At 42.0% G+C, this 11781-nt stretch overlaps 1 protein-coding gene across 2 annotated transcripts; it reads left to right on the plus strand.

Annotated features, from left to right (window-relative positions):
• Positions 1–1022: 1022 nt before the first annotated feature.
• On the plus strand, positions 1023–11384 carry LOC127952716 (prolactin receptor-like). 2 transcript variants are annotated; one of them, XM_052551419.1, is made up of 9 exons: positions 1023–1304; positions 2965–3041; positions 8080–8197; positions 8334–8503; positions 8946–9124; positions 9225–9378; positions 9464–9551; positions 9925–9994; positions 10180–11384. In XM_052551419.1, exons 2-9 carry the CDS (start codon positions 2972–2974, stop codon positions 10771–10773), a joined length of 1443 nt encoding a protein of 480 aa, XP_052407379.1. In that variant the 5' UTR covers positions 1023–1304; positions 2965–2971; the 3' UTR covers positions 10774–11384. The 2 variants fall into 2 exon arrangements, with proteins under 2 accessions (XP_052407379.1, XP_052407378.1); XM_052551418.1 differs by having other exon boundaries at positions 1024–1304; positions 9922–9994; positions 10180–11382.
• The last annotated feature ends 397 nt before the right edge of the window (positions 11385–11781 follow it).

Here is an 11781-nt window from a genome sequence, read left to right on the forward strand (position 1 = left end):
AAGTACATAGGCACCTATTGTAGTCATTGGTGTAAAAATTGCACTCATGTTTATTTAATAATTAATGCTAATTCATAATAATCACAAAAGTGAACACTGGGCTGATTTCACATAAAAATGGCTCTGTTCTTTGAGATTTTTCAGATAAATCCCACTGCGTTTGCAGTGATGGTTGCTATTTTCCTCTCTATTCAGCTTCTGTCAGGACAAACTATAAAAAAGCTGGTCTTTAGCTAATCATGAGTTGGTCTTTAGCGGGTCATGAGCTGGTCTTTAGCTGATTTAAGATGGTCTTTAGCTGGTTTAAGCTGGTCTTTTGTTGGTTTAAGCTGGTCTTTAGCGGGTCATGAGCTGGTTTTTAGCTGGTTTGAGCGGGTCTTAAGCTGATCATGAGCTGGTCTTTAGCTGGTTTAAGCTGGTCTTTAACTGGTTTGAGCGGGTCTTTAGCGGGTCATGAGCTGGTCTTTAGCTGATTTAAGATGGACTTTAGCTGGTTTAAGCTGGTCTTTAGTTGGTTTAAGCTGGTCTTTAGCGGGTCATGAGCTGGTCTTTAGTTGGTTTAAGCTGGTCTTTAGCGGGTCATGAGCTGGTCTTTAGTTGGTTTAAGCTGGTCTTTAGCGGGTCATGAGCTGGTCTTTAGCGGGTCATGAGCTGGTCTTTAGCGGGTCATGAGCTGGTCTTTAGCGGGTCATGAGCTGGTCTTTAGCTGGTTTAAGCTGGTCTTTAGCTGACCCGAGCACACACTGGTGGGCAGAGTTAGTGTAAATAGCCTCTGCCATCAAGGTGGGTTTTTTGGGCTTAGTTTAAATAGACTGCGTTTGCAGTGATGCTTGCTATTTTTCTCTCTATTCAGCTTCTGTCAGGACAAACATTCCTGCATAAATAAGCTTTAATTGTATGAACATCATCATGCGACTAAAACAAACCCAATACATACAGATGTGTGGTGAGTTTGTGTAGTATGCAGTAATTGATTTGTGCTTCCTGCACTGTGTCGTGTGGGAGTGAATCTGGTCTGACAGGTTTTAGTCTTGTTCCCAGGGACTTGCTGAGTTTCTAGATCTCTCCGCTGTTTGTTTGTTAGTTGTTGTCATATGATCTGCTGTATCAGGATTACTCCATTATCTCCTCTGTAAGCTCATCTTCATGAACACAAGAGCAGGTGTGTAGTGAGTGTGGAGAGAGAAGTGTCGGGTTCATCAAGGTAGAGGCGTTCAGCTGTTAAAGTGGCGAGAGATATGAGAACTGAACATGGACTCTGTCTGAAGCGCTTTCTATCGGACTCAATCCTGCTGATCTAACAGGTCCGTTCAGCTTCTTTTCTGCATTTCCCCTGCTCTGGCTTGCTTTCTAATCTAGTGTTTTAATAAACCTGGCACATATAGCTGGCTCTGTGACAGATAGCTTGTGCTGTTTTATTGTAAATGTGCTGAAGTATGTTAAAATGAACATGTCTGTCAGTGTCATGGATCTCGTTTGGACATAAAACACCTCATCTGTCTTTGAGATGACAGATCTTTCATATCATGTGTTAACATGGCTGATGGATGTCATCCAGTTGGAGGTTTATTGTGTCATATATAACACATATAAGAGAATAAGATAAGACCTTAATCATAGAGAGACAACAGATATTGACTAAGACTGCTCTTTTAGTAAAACAGTAATTATTGGAATATTCTACAAAGCTTTTTTATATTGCTATTGAACACATTTTACTGGACTGCACAGTTTTATTAACTGAAGTCTGTTTTAGAATCGATTCTTGTGTTTGTGTTAAAGGTATTCATCATGTATTTAGGAAGTTATTCAGACAGATCACAGCAATGAAAATGTGATGTAAAAAGTGTGTAACTATAACTATCAGGCTTCATTGTAATTATACAACATATATATTGTAAATGAATTAATTAGGTGTGTGTGTGTGTGTTTGTGAGATTCCCGCTGTTGAGACTCCTTCATACCATTAGTGTTTTATCACTGGACGTGTTCTCACATGTTAAAACTAGTCAACCTCAGGTCACTTAACTACCAGAAAACAAAGTATTATCATGTTAGACTTCACCCCATGAACACAATCAAGCCAAGAGAGAAAAAAAAGGCAACCGCCCCTTTAAAATACATGTTGTTTGTAATGAACAGCACTATAATAATTATTGTTCTGTTATGAATGTCACTGAGAGCGCAGTATTGGGCTGAGTGCACTGAACAGAGTTCTTAGAGGAAACAGATCCTGACTAGCATTAGCAATCCCATCATGCCTCACAACAACACGTATCACGCCAGAGCCGCATTCACAACAGCATTAAAGATGCTTTTGTAACTCATGTCATCACTCTGCTTTTGTGTAACACAGTTGTTGATGCTTCAAGGAAACGGTGTGGAAGTTAAAGTCACTGTGAATCATTTCCTGGGTCTCTCCAGTCGACATGATCTGATGCGATTGAGAGAGGCTTTAATGTTCATCATGTTTGTTTTTCATCATCATTATGTAATAACTCGCTTCACCTCTAATGTCAACTGTGTGTTATTTGTGTTTAGAGTTAACTAATAGATATATATCGGTTAAGTGATTTCAGGCTGTTGTAGGTTTTCTGAGATCAAACCAGCCGTTGAAGTAAGGAATAACAGACTCTTGAGTTATTACAAAAATGAAAGTGGTGATGCAGCTGGGGTGTTGACAGGCTTGCCCTGCATTTCTGTGGAGGTTTTGCCCTCCAGGTCTTGGAGACAGTCACGTGACTGAAAGCTGTGAATTCGAGTCTGTGTGGCATAATGAGGGTTTTTCCAGTATTTCCAGTTCCCATCAGCCTTTGTCAACAGATCTCAGTGTTTTTAAAGATGTGTGCCTCTGAAGTTCTGCATGATGTGGGATTTATTGTTACACCTGTGTGTGTGTGTGCACACTGTGTATTTACTGTCAGCTCATGCAGTGAAGTGTAGCAGTGCTGTTTTGTGTTGCAGACGCGTGATGCTGTGCTTTCTGCTCCTGACGCTTCACTGGATGACCGTCACTGAAGCGCTGCAGTCGTCCAAGGAAGGTGAGTGAAGACCTCGTCACGGATCACAGAACAAACCAAACGAAAGGGAGGTGTGTGCTAGAGGAGGAGGAGGAGTCATTGGTGATTGGGGTGTGGTTTGCAGAACTCTTCACACTGGATGAGAAGCATTACAACACAGTAAAATTGGACCAAATCCTTATTGATGCACTACGAAAAGATTCTGATACATTGTACATTTTACACTCTAGTCTACATTTGAATATTAGAAACAGAGCTGATAGCATTGATTAGATGATTTTGAATAATTGATTTTTACAATAGAGATCTGACGATTCTGAAAACAAAACATCATACAACCAAACAAAATAATCTTGTCTAGATTTTAACAAATGAGTCTATTTGAAAATATTTATTATTTTAAAAGAATTAATTATGGAAAAGAGTCACTTGAAATAAGAGAATGAAGATTGTTTCATCCAGTGTTTTTTAAACAAAGACATCACTGGCATAATGTAGCATACACATCTCTTTATTTGAAACATAACATTTGTTCTAAAGGCCAGTTACTCTTTATCACAACATCGGAGTCAATATCCAGACTTTTATTCCAGTACTTTCGATATTATTTAATGTTTGCAAAACAGAAATGTAGCCTACTGTTTGTGGAGCTGTTAAATATTCAGATGGGATTGTGATTTCAAAGGTTTACATATCAAAGTTATCGTCATTTAAGAATAAGATCATGATCTTTAAACTGAATCGCGAATACATATGAGCTTATATGAGGCTTCTGCGATCCATGGCACACATCCTAAGAGCGAGAGAAACATCAAGACCTGCTTTATGTCCGAATCTCTTTTATTATTAGTTACGTTTGATATAAAAACAGACGAGTAAGAAAAGTGCATTTTATGTGGGGACACAAGGGAAAAATCTGGTCACCCTTTCTTTTAAGGTCTACTTCATGCCATTAACAAACCATTAACTACGACCTTTTCCTCAATAAACTCCTAATTTGCTGCTTATTAGAAACTCCTGATTTCAGTTTCAACATCTCATTTACATACCACCAACGAAATATATCAAGTGCAATGCAAATTAGTGTAGTCAAAAATAAAGAATTAAAGAAGCCAGAGTACGTTAAAAAGAACTGGAGGCCTGAAGGTTTTTTAACACCAAAAACATCTGTTAGGGAGACTTTTAAAATATATAGAGTAACTAGTTAAATGTAACTGAATTACGTAATCTAATTACAAAATAAATGTAACTGTAATCTGCTACAGGCACTGAGAAAATAATGTGTCATTACAATTACTTGTGAAATGTTAAAGGGTTAATTCATCAAAAAAAACTAAATTATGTCATTAATAACTCATCCTTATGTCGTTCCAAACCCGTAAGACCCGTTTATCTTCGGAACACAGTTTAAGATATTTTAGATTTAGTCCGAGAGCTCTCAGTCCCTCCATTGAAGCTGTGTGTACGGTCTACTGTCCATGTCCAGAAAGGTAAGAAAAACATCATCAAAGTAGTCCATGTGACATCAGAGCATCGAAAATACATTTTGGTCCAAAAATAGCAAAAAAGTAATTAATTTAAGCCGGGCTCACACTACAGGAGTTTTAAAATCATAATCGATTTTGAAATCTGGTTGCAGCACACACATGTGGAGAATCTTTGCAGATTATCTTCCCTCAAATATTAAACATGCACACACTACAAGATTTTAACATCATGGCACATCACACACTGCAAGATATTAATACGATTATTATGCCAGAGGGAGCGCCTTTGTCTTTAAACGTGCGCTTTTTGCACTCACCCAGTGCATTCATACTGAGGTGATTTCACTCCAGCGCTTCTCTTTCTACTTATAGTTTTGATGGGTTTTTGCCTTATTATACAGGCAGTTGTGTTACTACAAAATGCCAAGAAACAGTTATTTCCTCCATCTCCACTATCCAATGAAGCCGCACATCAGCTGTTTTGCAGTTTTGCGCATTGGCTGTGAAAGTACTGACGTAATCATATAGCCATCATCATCCCGATTTAAATTCTAAATATCAAACGTGTTTGATAATAATCGGGGCTGCCCCGATTTGTGTGCGAGCAGATCGGTAGGTGCGAGATTCGATCGGTGAACGCCTCATATTACCAGATAATCCGCGCCGAACATCGGGACAGATCGAGGTGCTCAACAAGATTTTTTCTCCGATTCTTGGGAGGGGGAAATGGGGGCTAAATCGGGCTAAAAATCCTGTAGTGTGAGCCAGGCTTTACTCAAACAGTACACTGACTGAACTGCTGTGAAGAGAGAACTGAAGATGAACACCGAGCCCAGCCAGATAACGAACAATAGACTGACTCGTTCATGAGTCAAGAAACCGGTTGCATCGGTGTTCGGATCACCAGTAGTTCTTTCGGACAGTTCAATTCAATAAACCGGTTGAAGAAAACGGTTCTTGGTTCTTTTGCACTCAACGTAACGGCGTCATTGGCGATGATTGCCCTTGATTCAAGCCTTCGGTTTACCTGGGCTCATAACACTAGCACAGAATCAGTTCAGAATCAATCACCAAAAGAACCATTTATTTTCGATACTTCAACAAATTCTAACGGACCCTCTGATGTCACATGGACTACTTTGATGATGTTCTTCTTACCTTTCTGGACATGGACAGTAGACCGTACACACAGCTTCAATGGAGGGACTGAGAGCTCTCAGACTAAATCTAAAATATCTTAAACTGTGTTCTGAAGATGAACGGAGGTCTCACGGGTTTGGAACAACATGAGGGTAAGTTATTAATGACATAATTTAGTTTTTTTGGTGAACTAACCCTTTAACCATTACAGGATTACATCTGAATATTTTCACACACACATACAGATATTTCTTTCATAAATCAGATTGATTGCTCTAAAGTTTTTCAGGAGTTTAGGACACAGAATAGCACATTATAACATACGTGATTCCCATATTTGCATTTATGTATATGCTTTATTTTTTTTAATATTACATGCCAGTGTTTCCCGTCATAGCTATCTAAAGAATTTATTTCAAAAACAGTATCGTAGCTATTAAACCTTATCTTTCTATTTCAAATCTGTATTTAACCTCAGAACAATCTTAAATTAATGTGTCGCTAAAGTCTGATTTTGTGGTGATAGCCCAGACCACGAGCTACCGAACAGACAGGACAACACAGACCACAGGGGAAGCTGAGATGGCACCCTTCACCGTGACAGTACCCCCCACCTCAGGGACGCCTCCTGGCGCCCCCGGAGGACTCACCATGACGCTGATGAAATTGATCAATGAGAGCGCGATCCAGAATATCGCGAGCCGGAATCCGGCATCTCTCCTCCGGACCATAACCCTCCCAGTCTACCAGATATTGATGACCTCTACCCCTACGCCGAACATCAATGAGCTGCCGTACAGTATAGGCAGGCGACCCCTCGATGAGCCTAGGAGGCGGAGGGGCAGAGGTCAGGGGCTGAAGGGGGGAGCGAAATTCTGGTTTAAATTTAGAAATGTTTGAAAACCGGGTGGATCCTTCTAAACTGAGGGGGCAATTTGAGCCGAACTGACACCGGACTAAGCACCTTGGCTATGATAAATGGTCCAACAAATTTGGGTCCCAGTTTATGTGAGGGCAGTCTGAAGTTAATGTCCTTAGTAGACAACCAGACTCTCTGACCGCACAGGTAAAGTGGGGGCTTAGTACGGTGATGGTCCGCCGATGCCTTGTTCCTCTCGCCAGTCTGAGTGAGGGCTTCTCTGGCGATTCTCCAAGTATGCGCGAAGGGAACAACGGCATCAGATTCTTGAGAGGGGAATAGAGGTGGCTGGCAGCCTAAACAGCACTGGAAGGGAGACAAACCCGTAGATGAGACCAGGAGGGAGTTGTGCGCATACTCTACCATGGTCAACCTGGAACTCCAAGACACCACACAGCGCAGGACTCTCTCCAAATCTTGGTTTGCACGCTCGGCCTGACCATTGTCTGCGGGTGATAACCGGAAGATAGGCTCGCAGTCGCCCCCAGCTGTAGACAGAACTCTGTCCAAAACCTAGACACAAACTGGGGACCTCTGTCAGAACCCACATTCACCGGGAGGCCATGAATACAGAAAACAAGATCTAAGACCGTAGTCGCTGTCTCCCTTGCTGACGGCAATTTGTGGAGGGGAATAAAATAGACCGCCTTTGAGAACCTGTCCACCACAGAGAGAACTACCGTCTTGCCCCTAGATGGAGGCAAGCCAGTCACAAAGTCCATCGCTATGTGTGACCAGGGATGTGAAGGGAAGTGAGTAGATTCTGTCAGGGTGCGTACTAGACAAAGGACTCAGATGCAGAGAAGAGAAAAGGAGAATCTTTATTCTCCGAGATTCAGAGATCTCCGAGCTGATTGCCAAGACCACGAGCTACCGAACAGACAGGACAATTTTGGCATTGATTGTGTCTGAGTGAGAAATTAATTGATGTCCTTTCAAAGCTGTAGTCATTCAAGGGATGTATTTTGTGCAAAAAGCAATGATTCGCAGCTTAGCTCACATAGACTGCTTTTATAAATAAGTGACAAGTAAATAAGTTTTAAGAAATGTGTCCAAGCTGTTGTAAAAAACTGTAATTGAGCACAATAAGACTTTCTTCTTCATAATGTTTCATTATCTTCACACTTGATATTGCGGTACGAAATGACCACATCAACCCAAAGAGCTGGAAATATTATAGAAAGTATCTACGTCAACACTTGAAATGTTTCGACACCGTTAGCCAACTACAAGTACTGTCAACATGGTTCAACGTTGTGTTTCCCAAACCATAACTTAACATTTGCAAGCAGCATCGCAAACTTGCATAGTAGGAATTACAGCTCTGCAGTTTCTTGTTAATAAGACATATGATGCTCTTGGGCACAATAAGCAAGCTTACATACAGTGTAGTACAACCTATACATTCTGTGTTTATTCTGACACCACTGTAGTTGCTTCATGTAATTTGTCACTGCTATGCTGCAATAGATGTCTTCTCTGAGATCTTCAGTCTTTGTTTGCTTCATTGCAGATGGCAAAAGGCCGTATATTTACCGCTGCCGCTCGCCCAACATGGAGATCTTCACCTGCTGGTGGCATCCGATCGCTAATCAGGACAACATCACCTACACGCTCCTGTACACCATGGGGTGAGATTTTACAGCGTGCCTTTGATACATCTGTGTAACTTTCAATCGCTCTGATTTATCATCATTTTCACCAGATTAGTGTTTGTTATGTAGCGTGTAGCTGTTAATAGTGAACAGACGTCATGTCTCCTCACAGTGAGCGTGCTCCTCAGGAGTGTCCTGATTACGTGAGCGGCGGCATCAACAGCTGCTTCTTTGATGCCAAACACACTCAGATCTGGGAGATGTACTGCATGAACGTGACGGCACACACACACACGGGGCCCATCACCTCTCGGAAACACTGCCTGGACGTGGTCGAGATAGGTGATGCTTTACACTAAATATTACGCATGCTATAAAACATTAGGATATGATGAAGCTGGCATCAGCTCTTGAAAAAGCTTCTCTAGCTTCATCCACTGAGCTCGGCTCAGACCTGCAGACTGTTCGCACTCAGCTTGATTTTTCTTGTTCAACACTTCACTCATACAGTTTAATATACAGTTATATACATTGATTAGTCTGTAAAATAAAGTTTTTTATTTATTGGCATTGATCATAGCATATAACAAGCACTATGAGAGTTTTCTTCAAACTACTGCTCTCTGTTCATACTGTCCAAATACTGACCCTACATTAGGCCTCTACACGGTTGTAAATGTTCAGGCTTTCACAGTGTGTCTTCGTGAACTCTTCTGTTCTAGGTTTCTCCTGAGGTTTGCTCATCATCATGTTTGTTAATGAGTCTCGTGTTCTTTGTTCCCAGTGGAGACCGACCCTCCCTTTAACTTGACATATATCATGCTGAACGAGAGCATCGGTGAAGAGGGCCGCAATGTTTTAGTGTCCTGGCTGCATCCGATTGAGTCTCTGGTTCATGAGCAACTGATGATGCTGGTCTACGAGCTGCGCTACAGAAACCTCGCTCAGCCAGACAACTGGAGGGTACAGACACACAGAGTCTGCTTATCATGTCTCCATTTTCATGATAACTGTAGAAGAGACAGGAATGGAGATGAACAATTTGTCTTCTATTGGTCTGTAGGTAATGGAGCGTTTGCGCGAGCCTCATGTGGAGTTTTTGGATCTGCCGGTGGGAAGGTATGAGTTCAGTGTGCGCTGCCGCACCACCAGCAACAAACACTGGAGTGTATGGAGTGAGTCCATCATCGTCACCATCAACGGCAGAGCTCTGTCCGGTACTCACAAACACTTACACATATATCAACCCATCTGTCATGACTGATAGCTGCTGCTCTAAGTGTGTCTCTGTCTGTCTCTCAGATCAAATGTTGGCCTTGATCCTTGTGACCAGCATCGCCATCATGATCTTCCTCTTCATTAGTTTGGGGAACATCCGACGAGGCATGTGGTCAGTGACGTCATGAAGCTCATAGCTCTGGTCTCACAGATGGATCTGTAGATCTGCATCATTAGCTCACATGAGAACATGGACCTAGAGGCTTGTTTAGACGTAAAGATCTGGCACAGAGAGTCACAAATCTGCAGAAAAGTGATTAATAAACATAATAAAGGATTTTTACCTGAAAATGTAAACATGCAGAAAATACTCTACTGGGATGTGCTATCAATAAAGATTTTTTTTATGGCAAAAAAACAGTCAGGGTCAGTGTATGGTTAATAAAAACAAGAGAAGTCTATTGAAGGTCCTCATTTAGCTAAGTTCTGTGTGTTTTGTATCACTGTCTCATGGATGTGTTTCACTGCTTGTGTTCTTCCAGCAGGATTAAATCATTCTTCCTGCCAGCGATTCCCAAACCGCGCATCCCAGGGCTTGAACCCGCTCTGCTGAAGGTCAGAGAGTCCCGTCACACATCACACACACCAGCTCAGAGTTACACTGTTTATTAGTAGTGTTCAGATCAGAACATAGCTTAGCGACTGCATAGCAATGTCACGACAACTAGCACAACAATGTTGAACGATTTATTCAGAATTTAATTTGAAGTTTCAGCTTCTGCTCTTTCTTGTCCCAACAGAAGGGGAAGATTGATGAGATCGATCAGCATTTCTCCAGTTTTCACGGCTATAGGTCTCCACAGTACTGCACGGAGACATGTTCCCATGTGAGTGTGGACACGAGACCGGCTGTGACACCCAGCATCATCCAGTCTGACGGTATACAGGAGGATGTGCTGATCAGGACGATCACACCGAGTGTGCTGATTGGGCCAATCAAGCAGTACGTCACCTGCCCTGATGGACAACAGTCTGTTCAGACCAACTGCACCCCTGCACCGTACTGCCACAGCCCTGCCCCCTACTCTGAGGAGGACACGCCCCCTCCATACCCTGGCCCTGCCCACCCAGAGCTCACGTCTGTCCCAGGCATGAACTACAGCATGATTCTAAGCCCCGCCCCCACAACGCCGCCCACTCAGGACTTCTACACGTGTGTGAACGGTGTGATGCCCTCCGGCGCTCTACATCTGGTGCCCTACCTGCTGTTCAACCAGAGACCAGATGACGAAGCAGAAAAGAAGAGCCAGCTGGCAACGCTACTGGAGATGCAGAAGGAGGTGCTGTTGAGCACGATAGAGTCGAACCCAAGCGAAGCTGGCATGCCTTCATAACCTCATTCACCAGACAGGAGCCCTAGAAGCATCTAATAACACACAGCAGTAGTTAGCAGCAGTGCAGGGCGTGTTTTAGCGTTGTCTTTCGCAGTGCTGCTCCTGCTCGAGTAAAGTGACAATGCAATAATATGGACTAAATTAACATGATTTTAATCTAATTCATTGAGTTTAGTTTGGAAAAATGTATAGATTTGATAGGAATTATAGAAAGTCAAGTAATTTATTTAGCTACCAAATTTTAAGATTTTACAGGCAATTGATGTGTGAGAGAGATTTTCGTGTAGAGAGGATCAGATCACAGATTTGATGATCAGAACGGAATCTAAGGTCTGACTAGAAATGACTAAAAAGAGGAAAATGTGTCTTTAATGGACAGATTAAAGAACAGAGAGAGAAAGGGTCACTGCTTGAGTCACACGCTGATCCTCAAATATATACATGACTCTGTTTTGTACTGTATTCATAAAGAAAAGATATTAAAGGTCAAAAATGGCTGTTTTTTATGTTTTTCATTTTTATGTGTTTGTTCTTGGCTATGTAGAAGTATTTTATAACAGTGTCACAAATAGAAAGAGATAATGTTACTGAAACGTGAACGTGTGTGTGTGAGTGTGCACTGTTTTTCTTTGTGTGCCTTAGAGAGACTGAAGCACTGTAATTCTGTTTCACTGAAACACTGTTTCTCAGACTCATTTCAGTGTCAGGTCATATTTCAGAAACAATGACTCTTGTTTTCCTGAGGGATTATTTGTCTTTGGGGTGTATTGTCATTGATACGGAGGCATGGGGATCCATCTGCAAAGCTTTATTCAAAGACATGGTCAACACAGGCAAGGGTCGGACAATGGAAAACAGGTACACTGAGGGCAAGACCAAAGAGTAGTCCGGTAAACAGACATGGGTCGATACAAAGGGCAAGGCAAACAGATAATCCTCAGACAATAGTCCAGGCGAGGTATAAACTATGTCTGAGAAGGCAATATAAAGGGTGATCCGGGGCAGGTA

This window comes from Carassius gibelio, chromosome B3 (assembly GCF_023724105.1).
Source record: "Carassius gibelio isolate Cgi1373 ecotype wild population from Czech Republic chromosome B3, carGib1.2-hapl.c, whole genome shotgun sequence".
Taxonomy (NCBI): Eukaryota; Metazoa; Chordata; class Actinopteri; order Cypriniformes; family Cyprinidae; genus Carassius; species Carassius gibelio.